The following is a 27,658-nucleotide window of genomic DNA, read 5'->3' on the forward strand; positions in this document are numbered from 1 at the left end:
CTATGTATTTATTGCCACATAAGACCTTGTTTTCCAGTTGATTCTTTGTTTCTTCTTTGTTCCTTTCTTTTTGCTTTTCTTTTGTCGTTGGATCATTTCCTTTTATTTTATGCTTGCTTTCTCTTCTTTTTGGTTTTTGTGAATCTCTTGTATGTTTTTGATTTGTGGTTGCCCTGTTTTTCAAGTACATTATCCTCTTCCTATATCTGCTTGCTTTAGACTGATAGTCATATAGATGGAAACACATTCTAAACAACACCAAGAATCTGCATTTTCTTACTCTTCTTCCCCACATTTTATGATTTTGATGTCCTTTTTTACATCTTCATGTTTATCCTTTTGCTGTTCCTTGTGTTTATCATCACTTTCACAAATAGGTTTTTTTTAAAAATCTTTTTGATCTGTGTACTGGCTAATTTAAGTGATTTACTTTCAAATTATGATTTCCTCTTTCCTATATCTTCTTGCTCTTTTTCTGTTTAGAGAAAAAATTTCAATATTTCTTCTAGGATAGGTTTAGTATTGCTGTATTCTTTTAGTTTTTCCTTGTCTGAGAAATTCTTTATTTCTCCTCCTATTCTAAATGATAATCTTGCTGGGTAGAATATTCTAGGTTGTAGATTTTTCCCTTTCAAGACGTTGAATATATTTTGCCACTCCCTTCTAGCCTGCAGTGTTTCTGTAGAGAAATCAGCTGACAGCCTTATGGGGGTTCCCTTGTAAAAAACTCTTTGTTTTTCTTTTGATCCTTTAGAATCCTCTCTTTGTCTTTAACTTTTGTCATTTTTATTACAATATGTCTTGATGTAGGTCTTTTGGATTCATCTTGTTTGGGACTCTCTGTGCTTCCTGTAACTGGATATCTGCTTCCTTCTTTAAGTTTGGGAAGTTTTCAGCCATGATTTCTTCAAATACATTTTCAATCCCCTTTTCTCGTTCTTCTCCTTCTGGAATTCCTATTATGCATAGATTGGCACATTTTATATTATTCCATTGGTCTCTTATATTGCTTTCTTTTTTTTTTTTGCATTTGACATTCTATCTGCTGCTCTGATTGGGTAATTTCCATTATTCTATCTTCCAGATTACTTCTTCTTTCTTCTGCATTATTCATTCTGCTACTCACTGCCTTTAGCTCAGCTTTCATCTCAGCAAATTAATTTTCTAAATTTTCTTGGCTCCTCCTTATAGTTTCTAGTCCTTTTTACAGTAATCTGCATTTCTGTCCATAGCCTTTCTTAATTGCTTCAGTATTTTCATTACCTCCTTTTTGAACTTGGTGTCTATTAGACTGAAGAGATCTGTTTCATTGTTTGTTCCTTCAGGGGAATTCTCTTGGGCTTTTAATGGAAGTGGTTCCTCTGCTTCTTCATTTTGCTTATATTTCTCTTTTTCTGTGAGTTTAGGGGAAACAGCTATCTACTGTAGTATTGGAGGGCTATTTATATATAGAAGCCTCCCTGCATAGCTTGTATGGGTTTAATATTTTTTTGTCATGAGGGCTGTTCTTGGTTTGGATGATTGCCATCTCTTTCCTCAGTGTGTGCTGGCTATTTTCCCCTTGATAAGGGGTGTGCAGGCACGTGGCTCATGTAGGCTCCCAGGAAGGTGGAGGCAGAGGTTGGCTCTGGGTTGTGGGACCCTTGGCAGCCATGGTGGGTCATGCACCTTCCCAGGGAATCTGGGGCAGCTGTTGGTGCCCAGTCACAGGACCCTCTCTGGTGGTGGTGGGCTGTGCATGCTCCCAGGAAAGCAGGAGCTGTGGTTGGCTCCCCGTCACAGGACCCTTGGCAGTATTCTGCACCTGCCTCTGGAGTCCGAGATGGCAGTGGCGGCTTGTACCTACCTCTGGAGCTCATATAGATGATGCCCTGCCACCTGATAGTGTGTGTGGAGAAAGAAGCTCCTATGGTGGGCCCACCCCTCTCCTCGCATGCCTCCCAACAATAGCACCCTCCCTCTCTGGTGGGCCCAGGCCTCCTCTCACACCACACTCTACCCCCCTCAGGCTGTCTTCATGCAGCCAACCCCAGTCCTCTCCCCCGGGTCTGACCATCAAAGCCCAAGCCTCAGCACACAGCTCCCATCTGCACCAGCGATGAGTGTCTCAGGTTGAGGAGTGCTGGGTGGGTGGCACTGACCATGTGCGCAGGTCTCTCTGCACTTTGCCCTCTGTAAACCAGTTGCTGTGCTCTCCTCAGAGGCTCCAAAGCTCCCTCTCTGTCCTTACTGATCTCCTTGCCAGTAAGGGGACTTCCCAGTGTGTGGAAAACTTTACCCTTTCACAGCTCCTTCCCAGGAGCACAGGTCCTGTCCTGATTCCTTTCTCTCTCTCTCTTTTTTTTTCCTCTTTTTTCTTTTGCCTTATCCAGAGATTTTTCTTGCCTTTTTGGAAGTCTGAGGTCTTCTGCCAGAATTCAGTAGATGTTCTATGAGAATTGCTCCACATGTAGATGTATTTTTGATGTAATTTGTGAGAGAAGGTAAGTTCCATGTCCTACTCCTCCACCTTCTTAATCTGATCTCAAGTAGGAGGTTTTTAAAAGCTCAGGCATATTGCTGGGGATCTAGAAGACCAAATGCTTGTGCAGGACTGTATGCATGGCCAGGGAAGACTTTGAGGAAGCCCTAATCCTTCAACTCTGACTGACTTTGAGTCTCTGTTTAAACAGCAAGTGAAAGCCAAGGCAGAATTTTATACTTGGAGCATATAAGAAGTGCACCAACATACACAAATCTCTGTCAAATCATGTGTTGACCACTAGCTAACAAGGCACAGACTGAAATGACCCACTCAGCAAAGAAAACAGACTTTACATAATTACTCCAGGAAAGTAACTAAAAAAACAAACAGCAACAACAACAAATCCCAGAAAAGCAGGGGATCTGATCTCCAGTGTTACTATATTATATTTTTTAAAACTTTCCAACATTCAACAACAACCAAAAATACAGGACATGCATAGAAACAAGAAAGTATGGCCCATACAGAGGAAAAAAAGCAATCAATAGAAACTGCCCCTGGGAACTTGTAGATATGGGATTTATTTAATAAATTCTTTAAATCAGCTACTATAAATATGTTTAAAAAACTAAAGAAGCTATATATAAAGAAATAAAGTATGAAACAATGTCTCACCAAATAGAAAAATCAATAAGTAGGTCAAAATTATAAAAAATAGAAATTCTCAACTTAAAAAGCACAGTAACAAATGAAAAATTCGCTAGAGGAGCTAAATAGAACATTTGAGCTGGCAGAAGAAATAATGAGTGATATTGAAGATGGGTCAGTTGAGATTTTCTAGTTTAAGAAAGAAAAAGAAAAAAATATGAACTTGTGAGATATGATCAAGCACAACATATATATATATATATATATATATATATATATACACGGAGTACCAAAAGGAGAAGGGAGAGTGAAAGGGGCAGAAAGAATATTTGAAGGAACAATTGTTGAAAATTTCCATGGTTGCCTCAACAAAACTGAATCCCTTACATGTGTGCAGAAAATGAAGTTTCCAGTGTATTGGACTAAGATCTAGCTGTCCATCGAAATTCTAAAACTACTTAGACAAAACACATAATGTTCCTCCAGATTTTCTTCAGACTGATCTCTTCTATTGATAATATGAATAATAAGAACACATTTTTATTTGAAGTTATGGCACAAATATTCATGCAGGTATTTAATAAGGAATAATTGTTACTAAGCTTCTTTGTCATAACATCAGATGCGACATCAATCTCATTAAGCAAGCTTTGTTGGATAAGAGAGATCCAAAGAGAAGAAGACATTTTAAAGCTAAGGAAACTCAAAATAATTGATCTTTGGAGCATTATGTGACTGGCAGTAAATGAATTCTAAGTACAAGGAGGACTAGTATGGATGTGTTGTTTCTCCTCAGCCTTGAGGGTTTGGAGAAAAAAACAGGCATCCATATAAGTACAACCTGTCTTATATTACTTCTACTGTCTATTTAGAGCCTTAATATTCTGTCCCCGAAAGACCCAGATAGAAAAATTGATCCATTACTTCAACTTTGTCTTTGCCTGGGTAGCTTTCTTGGGATAAGTTTGCTGCACCCCACTCTAGATATCTCATAGTCAACTAGGTATATATAGCACCTATCAGATAATCTAAATGCATTTTACGTGTTTGTCTCTCCCATTAGACAGTGAAATTTTCATTCATTGCTGCATCCTTGGGGCCTAATATAGAGTGTGGAATATAGAATTCATGTCATAAATATTTTATTCATAAACTAATAAATGAATGAATGCATGGAATACAACTGCTTTAGCCTAGTAAGAAGGTGATAGGAGAAGGAGATTCCTCCACTCTTAACTTAAAGGAGGTCAATTTAGTGTCAAATAGTGTCAATCTGGCAGGAAAGAGTTATCATTATTGACTAAGTACTGAGATATTCTCCTTTGCTAATGATGTATATTAAATTTAAAAAATCACAGAGGGAACTTCCTGTTGGTCCAGTGGTTAAGAGTTCACCTTCCAATGCAAGGGGTGCGGGTTTGATCCCTGGTTGGGGAGCTAAGATCCTACATGCCTCAGGGCCAAAAAACCAAAACATAAAACAGAAGCAATACTGTAACAAATTCAATAAAGATTTTAAAAATGGTCCGCATCAAAAAAGTCTTTAAAGAAAGTCACAGAGAATGTACAGATAACAAAGCTCAAGGATTAACAGTGCTAGAACATACTTTATGCTCAACACATACCTGGTAGTTAACTGGCAAGATAGGTTTAAGGCAGAAATAACTAGTGTGTTTGCTTTAATAACTTGGATTTCTTTAATGACTGAATTTAATGACTGAATCATACTTTCTCATTTCCTTCAGTTTTCATCTAAATAACAGGTAAGATGTTCAAACATACTAAGCAAAAAAGCGACTTGTTAACACCATGCCGACACAGAAAATTTTTCTATTTTTATTAAAAAAGGATTGAGGAAGAGCTTAGGAAGGCAAAACATAAAGGCTGAAGCTCAAGGGAGAATAAACTTGTATCTATATTGAATGTTTTTAAAATAAGAAAAGGTTTCATAGGCAAGAATTTTTAAATCACTCAAAGTAGATTTGAAAGACCACGTGATTTGAAGAGAAATACTATTGTTTAATCTCAAAAACCAATCTGCTCAATAAGTTTAAAGATTCTTACACATATTGGTAACCTTTGGCAATTATCTTTTGTAAAAACCTATACTTTAAAAGAATACATATACTTATTCCAGAGAAAAATAATAATAAAATAAAATTCCTCTTACCTCATATATATTGAACTGTGATTGCCCTCTAGAAAGTTCCCTATAGCTTGTTGTAAATTCTCCAATGAAATCATGACTAAAATTAAGGGGGAAAATATACATAGTATTAGTTTTCATACATTTTTTAATTATGTTTTAAAAAATATAGTTTAATCATGAAAAATGCTTGATATTATTATGAACATAACAACGTGATAATTTAAAACACACTGATACATAATTTCATTGTTCTTTAATTGTTACGCATACCCAAAATTACATTTTGTTAGTATTCAAAAACTATTTAATTTATCCCACCAATGCTAATATTTCAAATAGGTATATTAGGTTTAATAACTCATATCTCAAAAGCATTAAATCATCTATGCTATCCAAATGATTAACCATTAATTAGGATGAAAGTTTAAGACACTCAAAAATTTATTATTATCCATATCAATAATCACAAATATAATATACAAAATCTTCAAACTTTTCTATGACCAGGATGTAATAGGACAGTAGTTTTAAAAGGGACATTATTATTATTATTATTATTTATTTATTTTGCGGTACGCGGGCCTCTCACTGTTGTGGCCTCTCCCGCTGCGGAGCACAGACTCCAGACGCGCAGGCCCAGTGGCCATGGCTCACGGGCCCAGCCGTTCCGCGGTACGCGGGATCCTCGCGGACCGGGGCATGAACCCGTGTCCCCTGCATCGGCAGGCGGACTCTCAACCGCTGTGCCACCAGGGAAGCCCCAAAGGGACACTATTTTTAAACATCAACATAGAGAATATTTACCAAGCCTTATACTAATAATTTTAAAGTACATTGTTAATACAAAACATGGTTATTCTAAACTTCTTTACCTTAAAGCAATCATCACTGCCTTCTCAGAAAGCAGAACTTCTACAGGTGCCTTCTCAGTTTAGGTGTGGAAGGGTAAGGATTGAGAAAGCATATGTTAGTTCTCAATATAAAATCCTTACCAATGTGATTACTGAGACTGGCTTATGCAACTGTAAAACAGATCTTATGCATTCACCAGTTTAGAAGGGAGGTGTATTCTACTACTCTGCACTAATTTAATGGTCAACACTAGGTTGAACACACACTGCTGAGAAATAAACATAAAATGCTGGTATTTGGTGCAGTGGTGAAATGTAATGCATCAGAGGAAGAAGATAAAGACTGTAGGAGCTGAAGTAGTATAACAAACATAGGGGGTGTTGTCACTGCTATTTGTATCATAAGAGTTTAAGCTTGGCCCATTTGCTTGCAAATGTGAGGTGTTTATTACCATAAAAATGGATATCTTCCCCAAACTCCAGGCAGGTTTATGTTTAACTGTGATTCACTAAAATCCATAAACCTTCCATAGACCTGATGACCAGTAACAAGCAACAAGCAAATTGTGGCTAGCCAACCAAACTACTGATTGCTAAAGCTGGGATTTCAAAGGAAAACTTGCTGCCATTAATTTAAGTAGCATTTTTGTAATAAAAAAATATATATTTTTTAATTAAGATAAAACTCAGATATCCAGCCTCCCAGTTCTCCCTTATCTTAAAGATCTTTTACATTTATGACAATAGTCTATACAAGGCATTCCTCTTTACACCAGTAGCACCTTGACCTTTTTTAGATTTAACTTTCAAAAGCAGATCTACACACATGAAAATGATAAAAGGAAAGACCATTGAAGACTGTAACCAAATATATTTGCATTTTTGCATTTGTGAATCCAAACCTCCAGTATTCGCTCTTTCAATTTACACAGGGAAAATTACAAAACAGTACTTTCGTGCTACATATTTCTTATAAATAAAATAATTCTCTTTGACTTTTAGAAGTGCAAGCTTATAACTGTGATATCTTTCACAGAAATCTTAAAAATTCTGAGTTATGGAAATTCTGCTTAGAACCTATCCTCTTCCATTGCTATGTGTGTTTTACATAACTTAAGTAATAGTCACTGAGAAAATGTTCTATTAAAGCATTTTAAACACACTTTGATATTGGTAAGTGTGGACAAGCCTTGTATAACCAGAGCTCACCACACTTGTGGTAGGAACCTAATATTGAAGCCTTAGAAAATGGCTGGATCATTTACTCCCTCATGGTAGTTTTCTGACTGTGTAAATTCTACCCCTGTTTGGTTCATTGTTTAAATTCAATGTTTAGGCCTCCTGCCACTCAATACTAATCAAGAACTTGGGTGAGAGAAGCAATAGTTACTGGTTTCCATTACTCAGTTGAGATTAATTATGCAATTACTCAATCACATCTCAAGAACATGTAATACATCCATCTGGATAAAGCCTGTCCAACAGAGTGGCAAATCTGGACCCAAGTGCAATGGTCAGGTTTCCTCAACTGCACACTGACATGCCATGCTGAAGTCATGGTGAAACTTTCTAAGAAGCAGTTTTTGAACATTTAGATCTGTTTTGTTCTTGTTAAGTTTGTTACCCTGCAGAGTTGAGTGATTAACAAAGGGGTACAATTCTCTTTGGTCTCAGTGCTAGGAATCTGTGCTGCTCACTTGTGTTTCCTATTCTGAAAAGACCCTGTTTATCATGAAACAAGATTTTTGCCTCTGAAGTTGGTTGTTAAAAGAGCTTAAGCCAAATTTGTGGCACATCTCTAGCACGATATGTTTTCATGATGTGCTAGGAATCCTCAGCAACCTTTTCAGATATCTTACTCTTATTTTCCCTTTGCTTCAATTTCCTCACACAGTTTAGTTCACTATGTCTTATTATAAGTTTCCTTGGATCTTTTCAGAATAAGACAGAACATAAAGAATGAATTAAATACTTGTTCCCCTTCTGAATCTTGTTAAAGATGATTATTTTGCATAAAACACTTAATTTGCATGTCATACAAATGCAATGCCATCCTTGTGCTGTAGAGGAGAAAATGTATTGAGTCACAAATTACATTTCATGCTCCAAGACAAGATTTCTGTGACATACAGAAAACACATCATTGCAACTATTCAGATACAGAGAAATGGATGATCAAGAATTGATGATTTGTCAAAAGGTCATAAACATAAGTGGCAACAGCAATGAAATAGCCAAGCCTAGACATAAGGTGCTTTGTCTCAAGAATACATCTGAAGAATCTGGGTGGATAAGTGAATAATTCTCAGGTCAATTTTGTCATAGATCTCTTGAAATGCATGGGAATTTTTAGTTTCCTTTGTCAACTACCGTTCTTCAAATGCTATATATTAAATCATAGATAAGTACTTTAAAGTAAGTATTGAAGGTGGTTTTCACTGATTTATTCTTATAATTATCTTTTTCCCTATCATCAACCATTACTAGATTCTTCTGAGATTAAAAGTAATTTAATATTTTTATCTGTTCACAACTGTCAATACTGTAATGTTGAAACAATTCTCACTATACAGAGAAATATGATGAAAAGTACTTTGATAATAAATTACAATCAACAATTTCCTTGAGATTCAATAATAGTGCTTTGCTATTTCCTGTTACTTTAATTGTAACTAAAATAATTATTCTATGTTATAAGTCTCAATCTCTCTGACTGCACTTACAAAATAAAGTTTACTGCAGGGTGGTTGATCTGATTTGTGTCCACTTACATCTCTAATTTTTTTCCAAAAATTTTTTATAATTGATATATGTTACTTAAAATCTGATGAAATAAACCAATATTGAGAGCAAACTGATTAATATTACAGGTAGTAACTTGGCTCTAAAATGCCTTGTTTGAGTAAAGTGATTAAATTTTTGAATAAAATCTGAATATTATAATCATTTCTATGCTCTATTAATAGTGGAAAATGGGTATTATGTATATTCATATTTATATCTGAAACATGTAGGACAGTCCCTATTTAACAAAGTGTCCATCTTCCCCTACTTTTGGTATCTTGTTTCACTTATCTTTTACTCTACTGCTTTGCTATTATCTCCTCTAAGAAATCTTTCCTGCTTTATGCTCTTCCTCTTTGTTTAAAAAAAAACCCCAATTCTCTCTATCATCATACTTCCTATATTGTATAACAGCTGTTGTTTATATATCTCCCCTCTTAGCTTTTATAGCATACTTGAAGTTAAGAAAGATGATAATTTCATCTCAGTATTCTCAGCATCTACTTCAGTGCCTGGTAACCAATGGGAATTTTTGAATGTTGCAAATATACTCAAGTTAATATCATGGTCATGCTGTAATCTTACCTTGCCAGTAATATTAACAATTTTGCCTCTCATGAATTTTATTTAGTCCAAAAGAATGGCACAAGTGCAAAACATATTAGCCATTGCTACTCTATTTCTTTGAAACAACTCTGAGGGTTATGTTGATAACTGTTATTTTCCCATAGAAATGCACCCACATAATCACACAAAAGACATAGAAAAAAGAGACGAGAATATTGCCTTTGCTTGGTGTTTCCAATGATCTTCCTGAAGATCAACCTGCTTTGGGCAGAATAGATGATGCTTATTTTCCTCTCAGTCATTAAACTAATTTTTGCACATAGGCACAAATAACAAATACATACTGAATCCATCTCATCCCTCTCTCTCTCATTATGTTGTCTTGAATAAATCAGTCACTTTGGGGTCTTTATGTCTTCACCTAAAAATTGGAGGCAATGTCTATTTACTGTTTTGAAAATAATCCTAGATAATTCATTTGAATTCTTTCTGTGAAAGGTGTTTGATTCCTTATAAAAGACATTACTAAAATATATTTTTCTGATTAGCAAGTAATATGACTCTAGACACTTATATGAATAGTTTTAAAGAAGCTTTAATCAAAATAACCCTTTGAAGATGTAACAGGCTTATGAATTGATATTTGGGAGTTACACATATACCTGTGGCTTGTACTGGTCTTATGTAAGAATGCTTAATTCATTAAGCATACCTCTCTTTTGGAGTGTGACATATTTCAGGTGTGCACTAAAGAATGTCTCAAATGAGGACTTGTAAACAAACTGTATATTAAAGATAATTTCTCTAATTGGGATACTGAAAAGATTTCAGCATAAAAATTGGCAGGATCTTTCCTATTTGAAACCAAGCTATTAATTCCATAATTACAAGTAAAATGTACCATGGGACTTGTGATTTCCCATGATCACCACAAAAAGTCTTTATAAGTCCAGATAACAATAGCATATCAGCTGTTCCTGATTTTGCTTTTTTTTTTTTTTTTTTTTTTTTTGCTTTCCTTCTAGTCAAAGCTTTTGACTTTGAACCAACTTTTCAGCATTTAGGAATTTTTTATTAATGAGATGACACTAGCCTTCACTCTTAAAATTTCAACAAAATCAAGTCTTTTTTTTTCTTGTAACTTCCTCAAATCCAGACAGAGAATTTAGTTTCCTTTAAAAAGTCAGAAATATGTCTTTAACTATTCCTCAGTTATGATTTGGTCTATACTTAAATCTACAGAACTATCATGATTCTTAATTAATTGCCCCAATAAACACAGATTATCAGCACATTCTGACAAAAGTAATTTTTTTCTTTGTAATGTCCTCGTTTGTTTTTACTGATAGGAATTATTATATATAAGATATATATGAATGTATTCAACATAGAAGTTTTCATTTATCTCATTTTGTTGAAATTTTAAGTAATTTCAGAAGGTTTACATTTTCTTTGCTCCTTCTGTAGATTACAACAACACTTCTGAGCCTCCAAGAAGGAAACAGATATCACCCTCAAACATTATCAATTCCCAGGAGAAAAAGGCTAATTTTATCAGTCTTATTAACACCTGCTCCTTGATCCACTTCTAATACAGGCAGAAATTTTAAAAGATATAAATACCATATATATATATGAAATAAGTCTTCATTTCCTTTTGGGTGTAAATATATATAAAATTTTATATAATCATATATAATGTTACATCTACATAATCATACATTTTAGTAAGTTTATATTTCACCTATTATTACTTAATATTTTGCTTATTAACTTTATTTTCACTTATTTTTTTATCTACACAAAGAGTTAGACAAACCACATTTTCTAAGATAAAGACAATATTTTTAATGTGGTTTAGATATAGCAAATGGTATATGCCATAATAAAGGAACTGTTCTTTATGATGATTTATCAGATTGAAACCAAAATTGTATGCCTAAATACTCCAATTTTTTAAAAAATACATGCTATATACTTATTTTTAAAGTGTATTTTATATTATATACATTACATTCAATGTTAGATTATTTAAACTGCATGTGTATCTATACTGCAAATTTTAACTATAAAGTCTAACTTTTGAAAGAGAATTACCTTCAATTTTTTTCTATTGCCTCTAATAAGCTTAATGCACCAAAATATTGTCAAGCAAAAACTCCTCATTCAAATTCAAATTTGCCTAATCAAATAAAAAGTGTGTCATATCTAAAGCCAAAAATTCTTAATGTAAAATAACTTTTACCTAGCAACAGTTTCACAAATGCAATTTAATTCATTATAAGGCAGGATGGAGTTTCTTTAGCTCTACAGGACCTTTGGATATTTTTCTACGATTATATGAATTAGGAAGTTAATTGAGATAACATCTGAAGTAAAAATCTCCAATTTTATGGAGTTTTATTTTTAATTTTATTTATATATTTATTTTAAAATATATTATTTATTTATTTATTTTTGGTTGGGTTGGGTCTGTTGCTGTGTGCAGGCTTTCTCTAGTTGCAGCGAGTGGAGGCTACTCTTCGTTGCAGTGCGCGGGCTTCTCATTGCGGTGGCTTCTCTTGCTGCGGAGCATGGGCTCTAGGTGCGTGGTCTTCAGTAGGTGCACCACGCAGGCTCAGTAGTTGTGGTGCACACAGGCTTAGTTGCTCTGCAGCATGTGAGATCTTCCCAGACCAGGGCTCGAACCCATGTCACCTGCATTGGCAGGCAGATTCTTTACCACTGTGCCACCAGGGAAGTCCCCAATTTTGTGGATTTTTAAATACTTATGTTATGCATGTCACATACTTTTCTCTGTAATTTCAAAGTGATTGAATTCTAATCTTTAGCTTGAGCGTTATTCTCTGGAAAGAAATGTCTGTGTGATTCAGTATCCCGTTTCTAAAATATACACTATCAGTTAGTGAATGTTATTTTTTTCAGACTAATGAGAATTAATAAAAATAATCAGTATTACTATAATAAGCAAAGCAAAACAAAACAAAACAAATGAAACAGAAGCAGTATTAACATAAAATAATAATAAATTTGATGTTGGCCAAAGGATCAAAGTTTAAAAAAATGGGATTCCATGCTTTGTAGCTTCTTAGTCTTTCTTTGTCATTGGTTTATGCCCAAATAAATGCAATTCAAAGTAATCACTTTCTCTCCAGCATATTAATACAGTAAGTCCCCTACATATGAACCTTCAAGTTGCAAACTTTCAAAGATGCAAACGTGCATGAAATTGAAGCTTGCCCTCCACCTCCTATTGCAGAAGATCCCTCAGCTCTATCATCTCCCAACTCCTCTCCCTCCTCCACTCAATAACTCTTCTTGCCTATTCACTTGATGCCAGCCCCTGTATGCCAGCTGTTGTACTGTACTACTGTATTTTTCAAGTTACTGTACTGTAAGATTAAAAATGTTTTCTTTATTTCTTTGTGTTTGTTTGTTCTTTATGTATTATTTGTGTGAAAAGTATTATAAACCTATTACAGTATAATACTATATAGCCGATTGTGTTAGTTGGGTACCTAGGCTAAAGTTGTTGGACTTACTACAAATTGGACTTATGAACACGCTCTTGTAATGGAACTCATTTGTACTTACGAAACTTACTGTAATCTTTATTCAAGACTAAAAAAAAAGCACACAAACACCAGTCATAAGAAGATAGGCTCAATTCATAGTTTAAAAAATGTTATTTTAGCTATGTATCATATGCTTTTATAAATTGTTTGCTAACACACTGGTATATTTCTGGGCTAGTGCTCATAAATTACTACTTAATTTATGTATTACTTTTTTCACTCAAACTTGCCTGAGTTCATAGATAAATCTATTTGCTCATCTATCTAGATTTGCTATAATATTGCTAGCTTTGTTTATTCTCTGTAAGCATTGACTACTACTGTAATGTCTTTAAGAGATAATGATATCATCTTAACTTGTCTTGCTTTCTCACAATGTTTAAGACTGGAACACAGGGGTGCTATCATTTCTCTAACCAAGGTTTGTACTGATAGGAAAGTGCAAGCGAAAAAACCTGACAGGAGTAATACACACACACACATACACACACACACACACACACCCCACACAATTCCCAGCCTGAAATAGCAAAAGCTGGCAAGTTGCACACTACAATCCACTGCTCCCTATGGTTAAGGTCATTTCAGTGGCGAACAATCCCTTCTTCGCCTCTGGCATATTTTCTCTATTCTATGTGTAGGGACACTTTTTCCTACAGTGGTGCCAGCGTTGCCAACAAACATCATAAGTGTTTTAGCTCCGTTGCCATCCTTACTTGTGGAAGGATGCTCTCTCTGGCCACCGGTCTCCATACTGTCCATTACCTTCCTGACAGACTGAGGTACTCCAAAAGAGACAAGAGAGAGCAACTGCAAGTGGTAAGTCACAAAGATGAGGAAATTAAAGTAAATTTGCTATTGAAGTTCTTTCAAACCTATGGGGAAAAATGCATTTTGGAGAGCTTTCTTTGATCAGTGTCAAGGTTTCAGATTTAACAGACTTACAAGCTAAAAAAAAGTGTGTTTACGCAGTAGAAAAATATGAATTATTGCTGTTGTAGTTTCTAATTAACATGTATAGATAATTCAGGTAATTCAAGTCTGAAAGCAGTCATCCAAATTGCCTAGAATATTTATCTCAAATAAAACCAAGTAATTCACAAAATTTACTTTTATTTTGTGCTGTGTAGATCAGGCATTGGTAGTAAAAAATGTACATGCTATAAATTTAAAAAATGATCATCTCACTTTGGTGAAAATTCACATTTAAAGCTGACAGAGTTTACTGTAATCCTTGGCATAGATCTCATGTGGCAGCTCAGAACTTGCAGATTTGAAAGATTTTCAGCTACAGGGAGTTGTGTGCTTATTTTTATATTAATATACTTCACAGTAATATAAAAATAATAACTACTTATCACCATTCAGATTTATAAGATCTTTTTGAATACCTATATAACTATTCTTTCCACTTGTCTAAATGAATATTATTTTCTTGTACTACTTATGGAGAAACAAACTTTTGAGGTATTTTGGGTGGCTCTAATAATTCTTTATGTTTTTGAGCAGTGTAATTTTTATGATAATGGGTTTAACAGTGTAAATATCTTCAGAGTATTAGGATATGGAAATAAGATAATATAAAAGTTTTTTTTTCGGTTAGAAGCTTGAATAAATTAATATATTTTTAACTATATGAGGTTCCAGAAGACTATGAAGCAAAATTTCAGAATACCTGAGTTTTCGAGAGGTACAGATCTAAGACATTAATCAACATTAAAAGTACTGAGTGAGTACTTTTAGATGGATAATCCCTATTTGTAGAAGCTCCTCTTCTTTAATACTAAGCATAGTAGGAACCTTGTGCTTAAAACCCAACCTAAAAATCTGTGAATTTTCTAGTGGAAATCAAAGAACTATCCATGCAACTCAGTAAAGATAATGTTTTCCTGTTGGTTCTACCTTTAGGTTCTACTGACTCTGGTTAAGTCATTAGGCTTCTTAGTAAAAGTTTTCACCCCTCAAAATCATAAAATATAATTTCTCATCCACTTCAGAAAAAAAGTTTAATTGATTAACTTGAGTTGTTCTGAACAGAACACCAGAAATATGTTTTGGGTTCTTGGAAGAAATGTACTATATTAGAAAATGGCCATAAATGCATAACCTCAATATATGTTAAAATTAATTTGAGAGGTTAAAATATAAATTTACAATACATACATTCCATTGGCTTGCTTGTTTAAACTATGCTCTCTATATACAAATATATTAGCATGTAATATAAAGTGAATATATGCTCAACTCTTTTTACATATTAAATATCTTATTCTATACAGTTAGTAAAATAACAATAAAGAACTATTTAGAGAGTAATGGCTTCAAATGGGCATTGTGAATGTGTGAAGATTTAAATATAAGAATATTTTTATATAGATCTAAATAAATATTCCAATTTTGAATTCACTTTAAACATAAATCATAGGGAAAACTGCACATCAAAAATTCTTCTCTAGTTTGTATGTTTATTCTGTTCTACAGATAAAATCACAAATTAAGGCCAAAAAATATGAGTTAACAAGTATTGTATCTCTATTCCAGAGTCATAATCATAGAATAATTCTAGTAAATCAAGCAACTTAAGTAGCATGATCATTAAATAGACATATATTTTCATATGTTGATAAAAATTTTATTTCAAGTGTGTATCAATCTCAAGATTTAGAAGATTTGCTTCTGAAAAAGGTTGCAAATAATTCTGCAACACCCCTTAGTGTTGCATATATGACTGTAATTAATACATGCCATATATATAATTAACCTGAAATTCGAAAGTTAATAGTCCAGATTACTTTGACTTCCTTAGAAACATTACATAGTACATATTATATATAGGAGAAATTGTGATACCAAATTTAGTTCTTTTTAAGGACCTTATTTACTACTCACAATATAGTTACTGAGTACGCCCTCTAACTGAATCTTAATGCCAAACAATTACATTTAATCTGTTTAAATATGCACACAGAATAAATAAGAAAAATGCAAGAGAATGGCTTATTCTCAGATATTCCTTGATTGTGTCAAATTGAGTGCAATGCCAAAGATGGAAATTTTATGTGGTGCTAGCATAATATTAAGATGTCGCTAATTTTTAGTAACATAAATCTTAATGTGGGCTATAATACATGGCTTAAACTATAATGCAGAAATGATTCTAAACATTATAAAACGTACATACAAAAGAAAGTTGTGCCTTCCATTTCTAATGAAGTGGATAATTGAAGCAATTACTTAGATAATATAAATATACTATTATCTGTATACTTTAAATAAAACCTATTCTTCAGTTTTTGTTTTCCCATCTTCAACTTGCATGTATAGGCACAAATTAGAAATTGTGAGTACCAAAACTATACACCCAAGCAGGTTGGAACTAAGAATATCATAACTGAACATCAGAGTTTAAATATCAAAAACAGAGTAGAAATGCTTGATGTAGGAGAGCAATGAATCAAACTTCAGGACATTAAGTATCTTTTAGGTAGCTCAGCTCAGTCATTTGGTTAAAAACTTTTTAAAATAAATAAATAACACCAAATTCTCAAATATATCTGAACATTTACCAAAGCTAAGTTTTCACTGGTAGTGACAATATTCTGTGTCTTAGTTTTCCTTCAGATCAATACAATTTGCCTTTTTAAAATAAATAACACCAAGTTCTCAAATATATCTGAGCATTTACCAAAGCTAAGTTTTCACTGGTAGTGACAATATTCTGTGTCTTAGTTTTCCTTCAGATCAATACAATTTGCCTTTTAAGTGTGATTTGACTATAACATGAATAAGTGGCTAAAATCTTATTTTTGTCTTGTTTTAATTCTTTCAGGTTATGTCTGCTATAGTTACCATCAAATGCTAAAAGGAAGAACCTGTGCTTCAAAGGAAAGATTCTGGACGTCTGAATATCATGTTCCATTTTTCCTACACTAAGATGATGGGAGATAAAAGCAGCACTTAGAAAGGCAGTTATGTCAGAGAAATAAACAGTAGTTTGCTTTGAAAGCTATGACTACCTAATAGTCATATAAAATAGACAAGTCACTTCCACATTCTGAGCCTTAATTTTCATATCTAAAAAAGAAAAAGAAGGACAAGCATCATTACTAGCAAAAAGTCTTCATACTCACAACCAGAAGTTTCATTTAACTGTAAGACCTTTATGGCCAGCTCTGTAGAATTTTCTCCCAAGACTTTCATGAAGCAATCACATATACTTAAATTGTTCCAAATAAATTTTTAAAGTAGAAGGTTCTCCAATTTATACCTTTAATTTATATTCCAACATCTCTCCAATTCCCTAGTCTCATAGCTCTAATAGCCTGATATACATCTCCACTGTGATATATAATTTTGAAAACAGGAATTGGGGGTGGGAAAGAGAAAAGGAAATATTGTAAATGGCAAAATCTTTAGCAGCACATTCTTGGGAGAGATAAAGAGAAACTGGGTAAAACCTAGCCAGGACTTGGAAATATCTGAATCTGTTAGGAAGAGAGAGCTGAGCCATGTGTAAGAAAGCACAACAGAAATAGGTTGATGTCATCTGAAATGTTTTCATTCCTCTGGCATGAGATCATCAGGAGAGTTTTAGTATTATCTGATTGAGACTATAAAATAGGTTTACATTTGGAGTATCATCAAGACTAAGCAAAAGCTAATATTAGAATTTTAAATTCACCAAGTCCAAAACCAAGTCCATTATATCCATAAACATGTTTTAATTGTATTGATCTTCTGTTCCAAATCTCAAAAAAAAAAATAAATAAGTTTCACCATCGGAGGTTTTTTATTATCCTATTCCAGAATGATTTTCTAAACTGGTTCTCAACCCAAATGTGCATCAGCATGACCTGGGGAGTTTTTTCAAAGACAAACCTTTAGACTGCACCCCAAGCCTTCTGAAGTAGAATCTGCAAATATCCTATTTTCAGAAAAGCTCTCCAGGGGATTCTCATGCAAGCCTTCAATTGAGACCACTGCTGTAAATAGTCCACAATGTTTCTGGCAATAAGAAAATTTCAATATATTTTGATCCTGATTACAGAAAAAGATCAATGAGTGTACAAATTATATTAATTAAATGAGTAAGAAAAATTTAATATATATTCTCTATAAAGATGAATTTGAAATTTGGAACGAATGAGTGATCTGGGAGCCAGTTTAACTTCTGCCAGCTCACTCACCCTTAATTAAGCATCTATACTTGGAATATAGAATTCCACTCATCCGCTCTTCCCAAGCTCATCTGAAGCAACCAGATTTTTCTGGATTTAATTGAAAGAAAATAATAGATTCTAGCTCAGTAAAAAGACACCACATTTTCTATTAACAGCTAATCAAACTACTATTACCAATATTTGTATTTATTGCCAAAGATTTCCTAGATAGAATCCTTTGTTACGTATCCTCCATTGTATATCAGTCCCAGAGGTAAAATCTCTGCTTGTTGACGTAATCATCTATCTCTCAACCCCAGAGATAAAAAGGTATGAATTGGATTAGGAATATCTAGTCATGCTGTAGAAGTGGCGAGTTGGTATGTCAAATTGATTTATTTATAATGTTGGTATTTCTATACATTTGATTGACATCTTTTCTTAAGAGCTCATGGTAAAATTCTTGAGGATAAGGTAACATAAAAAAGTAAATAAAAGGGTATTTAAACACACTATCCATAGATAACCTTGCTAATGGTTAGTATACCTTTTCTATTTACATATTTTAAGAACATATTCCAGATACAGTGTATAAAGCTGCACTGTACAATAAGGGAGACATTAGTGAAATGTAGCCATTGATTACTTGAAAACGTGGCTACCAATATGCTGGAGTAGCCTACTAGTAGACTGGCACCAACCTTGGGCTCTCTGGGCCTTGCAGGCAGCTGCCTCAAACTCAGCCCTGGCCCCTAGTGGGCAGACAGGAGCCCTCCACTGTAATGACCCCTCCCCCTGCCAGGGTCCTGCAATTAGACACTCTGGGACTTGCCCCTCCAATCAGTGGGCCCAAACCTGCCTGGGTTTGAACTGAGCCTTCCCAGGTTCATCAGCCAGTGGACCAGGACATCTACCAACCACCAGCAGGTAGCACCAACCCTGAGAACTCCCAGGCCACACAGCCACCAGCATTGGAACCCAACTGCACCCACCAGCAGGCCACCAATCATGACACAAGGCAGGGTCTGGCAGACAACAAGGGCAAGAGTCAGCCACGTTTACCAGCATCCCACAGTAGCCAGCACTGACAAAAGAGAAGGGCCTACACTGCCCATATAGGGGGCTCCACTACAGCGATATGTCTGGTGACCAGAGGGAAGTATGCTGCTGGGCTCAATAGGATGTCTCCAACATAAAGCCACTTCTCCAAGACTGAGAAACATAAGCAACCTACCTAAACATAGAAATAAACATAGAGAATTAGACAAAATGAACAGACAGAAGAATATATTAAAAATGAAGGAATAAGATAAAACCTCAGAAAAAGAAATAAATGAACTGGAAATAAGGAATATTACCAAGGAGAGTTCAAGGTAATGATCATAAAGATGCTCAACAAATTTGGGAGAAGAATGTATGAACACAGTAAGAAGGTTATAAAGAACTGGAAAATATAAAGAAGAACAAAACAAAGCTGAAGAATATAATAACTGAAATTTAAAAATCACTAGAAGGGCTTGGTTCAGGAAGATGGCGGAAGAGTAAGACTTGGAGATCACCTTCCTCCCCACAGATACATGAGAAATACATATACACGTGGAACTGCTCCTATAGAACACCCACTGAATGCTGGCAGAAGACCTCAGACCCCGCAAAAGGCAAGAAACTCCCCATGTACCTGGGTAGGGCAAAAGAAAAAAGAAAAAACAGAGACAAAAGGATAGGGACGAGACCTGCAACAGTGGGAGGGACCTGTGAAGGAGGAAAGGTTTCCACACACTAGGAAGCCCCTTCGTGGGCAGAGACTGTGCATGGCGGAGGGGGGAAGCTTTGGAGCCGCAGAGGAGAGTGCAGCAACAGGGGTGCAGAGGGCAAGGCAGAGAGATTCCCGCACAGAGGACTGGTGCCGACCAGCACTCGCCAGCCCGAGCGGCTTGTCTACTCATCCGCTGGGACGGGTGGGGGCTGGGAGCTGAGGCTCCGGTTTCAGTCCTATCGCAGGGAGAGGACTGGCGGCGTGAACACAGCCTGAAGGGGTTAGTGCACCAGGGCTAGCCAGGAGGGAGTCCGGGAAAAAGCCTGGACCTTCCAAAGAGGCAAGAGACTTTTTCTTCCTTCTTTGTTTCCTCGTGTGCGAAGAGAGAGGATTAAAAGTGCTGCTTAAGGGAGCTCCAGAGACGGGCGCGAGCCGCGGCTATCAGAGCGGGCCCCAGAGACAGGCATGAGGTGCTAAGGCTGCTGCTGCCACCACCAATAAGGCTGTGTGTGAGCACAGGTCACTATCCACACCTGCCCTGCCGAGAGCCTGTGCCGTCCACCACTGCCAGGGTCCCAAGATCCAGAGACAACTTCCCCGGGAGAATGCACGGAGTGCCTCAGGCTGGCGCAACGTCACACCGGCCTCTGCCACCCCAGGCTTGCCCCACATCGGTACCCCTCCCTCCAAACTGGCCTGAGCTAGAGCCCCTGAATCAGCTGCTCCTTTAACCACGTCTTGTCTGAGCGCAGAACAGGCGCCCTCAGGCGACCTACACGCAGAGGCGGGTCCAAATCCAAAGCTGAGCCCCTGGAGCTTGGCAAACAAAGAAGAGAAAAGGAAATCTCTCCGAGCAGCCTCAGGAGCAGTGCATTAAATCTCCACAATCAACTTGATGTACCCTGCATCTGTGGAATACCTGCATAGACAACGAATCATCCAAAATTGAGCAGGTGGACTTTGAGAGCAGGATATATTATTATTTACCCTTTTCCTCTTTTTGTGAGTATGTATGTGTATGCTTCTGTGTGAATTTTGTCTGTATAGCTTTGCTTTCACCATCTGTCCTAGAGTTCTGTCCGTACGTTTTTGTTTTTACTTAAAAAAAATTTTGTTTTTTCTTAATAAGTTTTTTCTTTTTTTTTTTTTGTGGAACACAGGCGTCTCACAGCTGTGGCCTCTCCCATTGCGGAGCACAGGCTCCAGACGTGCAGGTTCAGTGGCCATGGCTCACGGGCCTAGCTGCTCCGCGGCATGTGGGATCTTCCTGGACCAGGGCACGAACCTGTGTCCCCTGCATTGGCAGGCAGACTTGCAACCACTATGCCACCAGGAAAGCCCAATTATTTTTTATTTTAATAAATTTATTTTATCCTCTTTCTTTCTTTCTTTCTAATTTTTCTCCCTTTTATTCTGAGCCGTGTGGATGAAAGCCTCTAGATGTTCCAACCAGGAGTCAGTGCTGTGCCTCTGAGGTGGGAGAGCAAACTTCAGGACACAGGTCCACAAGAAACCTCCCAACTCCATGTAATATCAAACGGGGAAAATCTCCCAGTGATCTCCATCTCAACATCAAGACCCAGCGTCACTCAACAACAAGCAAGCTACAGTGCTGGGCACCCTATGCCAAACAACTAGCAAGACAGGAACACAACCCCACCCATTAGCAGAAAGGCTGCATAAAATCAAAATAAGGCCACAGACACCCCAAAACACACCACCAGACATGGACCTGCTCAAGAGAAAGCCAAGATCCAGCCTTATCCACCAGAACACAGGCACTAGTCCCCTCCACCAGGAAGCCTATACAACCCACTGAACCAACTTTAGCCACTGGGGACAGACACCAAAAACAACGGGAACTACGAACCTGCAGTCTGCAAAAAGGAGACCCCAAACACAGTAGGATAAGCAAAATGAGAAGATAGAAAAACCCAAGCAGATGAAGGATCAAGATAAAAACCCACCAGACCTAACAAATGAAGAGGAAAGAGGCAGTCTACCTGAAAAAGAATTCAGAATAATGACAGTAAAGATATCCAAAATCTTGGAAATAGAATAGAAAAAATGCAAGAAACATTTAACAAGGACCTAGAAGAACTAAAGAGAAAACAAGCAATGATGAACAACACAATAAATAAAATAAAAAATACTCTAGATGGTATCAATAGCAGAATAACTGAGGCAGAAGAACGGATAAGTGACCTGAAAGATAAAATAGTGGAAATAACTACTGCAGAACAGAATAAAGAAAAAGAATGAAAAGAACAGAGGACAGTCTCAGAGACCTCTGGGACATTAAATGCACCAACATTCGCATTATAGGGGTTCCAGAAGAAGAAGAGAAAAAGAAAGGGACTGAGGAAATATTTGAAGAGATTATAGTTGAAAACTTCCCTAATATGGGAAAGGAAATAGTTAATCAAGTCCAGGAAGCACAGAGTCCAATACAGGATAAATCCAAAGAGAAACATGCCAAGACAGATATTAAGCAAACTGTCAAAAATTAAATACAAAGAAAACATATTAAAAGCAGCAAGGGAAAAAAAAACAAATAACACAGAAGGGAATCCTCATAAGGTTAACAGCTGATCTTTCAGCAGAAACTCTGCAAGCCAGAAGGGACTGGCAGGACATATTTAAAGTGATGAAGGAGAAAAACCTACAACCAAGATTACTCTACCCAGCAAGGATCTCATTCAGATTTGAGGGAGAAATTAAAACCTTTACAGACAAGCAAAAGCTGAGAGAGTTCAGCACCACCAAACCAGCTTTACAACAAATGCTAAAGGAACATCTCTAGGTAAGAAACACAAGAGAAGGAAAAGACGTACAATAACAAACCCAAAACAATTAAGAAAATGGATATGGGAACATACATATCAATAATTACCTTAAATGGAAATGGATTATATGCTCCCACCAAAAGACACAGACTGGCTGAATGGATACAAAAACAAGACCCATATATATGCTGTCTACAACAGACCCACTTCAGACCTAGGAACACATACAGACTGGAAGTGAGGAGATTGAAAAAGATATTCCATGCAAATGGAAACCAAAAGAAAGCTGGAGTAGCAATTCTCATATCAGACAAGATCGACTTAAAAATAAAAACTATTAGAAGAGACAAAGAAGGACACTACATAATGATCAAGGAATTGATCCAAGAAGAAGATATAATAATTGTAAATATTTATGCACCCAACATAGGAGCACCTCAATACATAAGGCAAATATTAACAGCCATAAAAGGGGAAATCGACAGTAACACATTCATAGTAAGGGAATTTAACATCCCAGCTTCACCAATGGACAGATCATCCAAAATGAAAAATAAATATGGAAACACAAGCTTTAAAGATACATTAAACAATATGAACTTAATTTATATCTATAGGACATTCCATCCATAAACAAAAGAATACACATTTTTCTCAACTGCTCATGGAACATTCTCCAGGATAGATCATGTCTTCAGTCACAAATCAAGCTTAGGTAAATTTAAGAAAATTGAAATCATATCAAGTATCTTTCCGACCACGACACTATGAGACTAGATATTAATTACAGGAAAAGACCTGTAAAAAATACAAACACATGGAGGCTATACAATACACTACTTAATAACGAAGTGATCACTGAAGAAATCAAAGGGGAAATCAAAAAATACCTAGAAACAAATGACAGTGGAGAAACGATGACCCAAAACCTATGGGGATGCACCAAAAGCAGTTAAGAGGGAAGTTTATAGCAATACAATCCTACCTTAACAAACAGGAATCATTTCAAATAAACAACCTAACTGTGAACATAAAGCAATTAGAGGAGGAAGAACAAAAACCCCCAAAGTTAGCAGAAGGAAAGAAATCATAAAGATCAGGTCAGAAATAAATGAAAAAGAAATGAAGGAAATGATACCAAAGATCAATAAAACTAAAAGCTGGTTCTTTTAAGAGATAAACAAAACTGAAAAACCATTAGCCAGACGCATCAAGAAAAAAAGGAAGAAGACTGAAATCAATAGAATCAGAAATAAAAAGGGAGAAGTAACAACTGACACTGCAGAGATATAAAAGATCATGAGAGATTACTACAAGTAACTCTATGCCAATAAAACGGACAACCTGGAAAAAATGGACACATTCTTAGAAATGCACAACCTGCCAAGACTGAACCAGGAAGAAACAGAAAATATGAACAGACCAATCACAAGCACTAAAATTTAAACTGTGATTAAAAATCTTCCAACAAACAAAAGCCCAGGACCAGATGGCTTCACAGGCGAATTCTATCAAACATTTAGAGAAGAGTTAACACCTATCCTTCTCAAACTCTTCCAAAATATAGCAGAGAGAGGAACACTCCCAAACTCATTCTAAGAGGCCACCATCACCCTGATACCAAAACCAGACAAAGATGTCACAAAGAAAGCAAACTACAGGCCAATATCACTGATGAACATAGATGCAAAAATCCTCAACAAAATACTAGCAAACAGAATCCAACAGCACATTAAAAGGATCATACACCATGATCAAGTGGGGTTTATTCCAGGAATGCAAGGATTCTTCAATATACGCAAATCAACGTGATACAGAATATTAACAAATTGAAGGAGAAAAACCATATGGTCATCTCAATAGATGCAGAGAAAGCTTTCAACAAAATTCAACACCCATTCACGATTAAAACCCTGCAGAGGTAACTTTCCTCAACATAATAAAGGCACAAACCCACAGCCAACATCATCCTCAATGGTGAAAAACTGAAAGCATTTCCACTAAGATCAGGAACAAGACAAGGTTGCCCACTCTCACCACTATTATTCAACATAGTTTTGGAAGTTTTAGCCACAGCAATAACAGAAGAAAAGGAAATAAAAGGAATCCAAATCAGAAAAGAAGAAGTAAAGCTGTCACTGTTTGCAGATACCATGATACTATACATAGAGAATCCTAAAGATGCTACCAGAAAACTACTAGAGCTAATCAATGAATTTGGTAAAGTAGCAGGATACAAAATTAATGCACAGAAATCTCTGGCATTCCTATATACTAATGAGAAAAATCTGAAAGTGAAATCAAGAAAACACTCCCATTTACCATTGCAACAAAAAGAATAAAATGTCTAGGAATAAACCTACCTAAGGACTATGCTACAAATCTACAGTAATCAAGACAGTATGGTACTGGCACAAAAACGGAAATATAAATCAATGGAACAGGACAGAAAGCCCAAGATAAACCCACGCACATATGGTCACCTTATCTTTGATAAAGGAGGCAAGAATATACAGTGGAGAAAAGACAGCCTCTACAATAAGTGGTGCTTGGAAAACTGGACAGGTAGATTTAAAAGAATGAAATTAGAACACTCCCTAACACCATACACAAAAATTAACTCAAAATGGATTAAAGACCTAAAAGTAAGGCTAGACAATATCAAACTCTTATAGGATAACATAGGCAGAACACTCTATCATATAAACCACAGCAAGATCCTTTTTGACCCACCTCCTAGAGAAATGGAAATAAAAACAAATGGGACTTAATGAAACTTCAAAGCTTTTGCACAGCAAAGGAAACCATAAACAAGACCAAAAGACAACCCTCAGAATGGGAGAAAATATTTGCAAATGAAGCAACTGACAAAGGATTAATCTCCAAAATTTACAAGCAGCTCATGCAGCTCAATAACAAAAAACAAACAACCCAATCCAAAAATGGGCAGAAGACCTAAATAGACATTTCTTCAAAGAAGATATACAGATTGCCAACAAACACATGAAAGAATGCTCAATGTGATTAATCATGAGAGAAATGCAAATCAAAATTACAATGAGATATTATTTCACACTGGGCAGAATGGCCATCATCAAAAATTCTAGAAAAAATAAATGCTGGAGAGTGTGTGGAGAAAAGGGAACACTCTTGCAGTGCTGGTGGGAATGTAAATTGATACAGCCACTATGGAGAACTCTATGGAGGTTCCTTAAAAAACTAGAAATAGAACTACCATACCACCCAGAAATCCCACTACTGGGCATATACCCTGAGAAAACTATAATTCAAAAAGAGTCATGTACTAAAATGTTCATTGCACTCTATTTACAGTAGCCAGGAGATGGAAGCAACCTAAATGTCCATCATCACATGAATAGATAAAGAAGATGTGGCACATATATACAATGGAATATTACTCAGACATAAAAAGTAATGAAATTGAGTTATTTGTAGTGAGGTGGATGGACCTAGAATCTGTCATACAGAGTGAAGTAAGTCTGAAAGAGAAAAACAAATACCATATGCTAACACATATATAAGGAATTTAAGAAAAAAAAGGTCATGAAGAACCTAGGGGTAAGACGGGAAGAAAGACACAGGCCTAATAGAGAATGGACTTGAGGATATGGGGAGGGGGAAGGGTAAGCTGTGACAAAGTGAGAGAGTGGCATGGACATATATACACTACCAAACATAAAATAGATAGCTAGTGGGAAGCAGCCGCATAGCACAGGGAAATCAGCTTGGTGCTTTGTTACCACCTAGAGGTGTGGGATAGCGAGGGTGGGATAGCGAAGGAGATGCAAGAGGGAAGAGATATGGGAACATATGTTTATGTATAACTGATTCACTTTGTTATAAAGCAGAAACTAACACACCATTGTAAAGCAATTATACTCCAATAAAAAAAAAGTCACTAGAAGGATTCAATGGTAGATTAGATGGTAAATAGAAAAAAATCAGGAAACTAGTAGACAGGATAGTGAAAATCATCCAAGCTGAAAAGAAAAGGATTTTTAAAAAATGAGGACAATTTAAGGGATTTCTGGGACAACACTAAGTGTACTAACATTTACACTAGAGGGGTTCTAGACGAAAAGGAGAGAAATAAACAGGCAGAGAAATTCAATGAAGAAATAATAGCCCCAAACTTCCCTAATGTGGAAAGGAAACAGACATCCAGGACCTAAAAGCACAGAGAGTCTGAAACAAGATGAACCCAAAGGGGTCCACAGCAAGACACACTGTAATTAAAATGGCAAAACTTAGCTCCAGATGGTGGTGTAGAAGGATGTGAGCTTACCTCTTCTTATGAAAACATGAAAATCACAACTAATTGCTTAATGACCACTGAGAAAAAATTCTGGAACCTACCAAAAGGATACATTACATCCAAAGAAGAAGAAGAAGCCACAGTGAGACAGTATCCAGGGCACAACTGAGATAAAATCAAATCCCACACCCACCGGGTGGGCAACCCACAAACTGGAAAATAATTATACCATAGTAGTTCTCCCACAGGAGTGAATGTCCTGAGCCCCACTTCAGGCTTCCCAGCCTGGGAGTCTGACCATGGGAGAAGGAACCCCCAGAGCATCTGGTTTTAAAGAACAGAAGGGTTTAATTGCAGGAATTCCACAGGACTGGGGGAAAGAGAAACTCCACTCTTCGAGGGCACACACAAGGTCTTGTGCACAACAGGGTCCAGAAAAAAAAGAGCAGTGACCTCATAAGAGATTAGGCCAAACTAACCTTCTAATATTGGAGGGTCTCCTGCGGAGGTGGGGGGTGGCTGCAGCTCACTCCACGGACACTAACAGCGGTACTTCTAGGGAGTACTCATTGGCATGAGCCCTCCTGGAGGCTGCCATTTCTTCCCCAAGACCTAGTCACACCCAAGAATCTGTAGGACCCAG

General features: G+C 36.3%; 1 protein-coding gene across 1 annotated transcript in view; it reads right to left on the reverse strand.

The window, feature by feature from the left end:
• The window catches only part of LOC309969292 (copine-8), a gene marked incomplete at both ends in the record, with an annotated part of 207,908 nt that overhangs the window by 68,703 nt on the left and 111,547 nt on the right, over nt 1–27,658 (reverse strand). The window contains one exon of the mRNA XM_082851000.1: nt 5,283–5,358. Within this exon, the coding sequence (XP_082707126.1) occupies nt 5,283–5,358 (76 nt within the window). The remainder of the gene's footprint in view (nt 1–5,282; nt 5,359–27,658) is intronic.

Source organism: Leucopleurus acutus (genome assembly GCF_964270905.1).
Source record: "Leucopleurus acutus genome assembly, chromosome: 11".
In the NCBI taxonomy this organism is placed as follows: domain Eukaryota; kingdom Metazoa; phylum Chordata; class Mammalia; order Artiodactyla; family Delphinidae; genus Leucopleurus; species Leucopleurus acutus.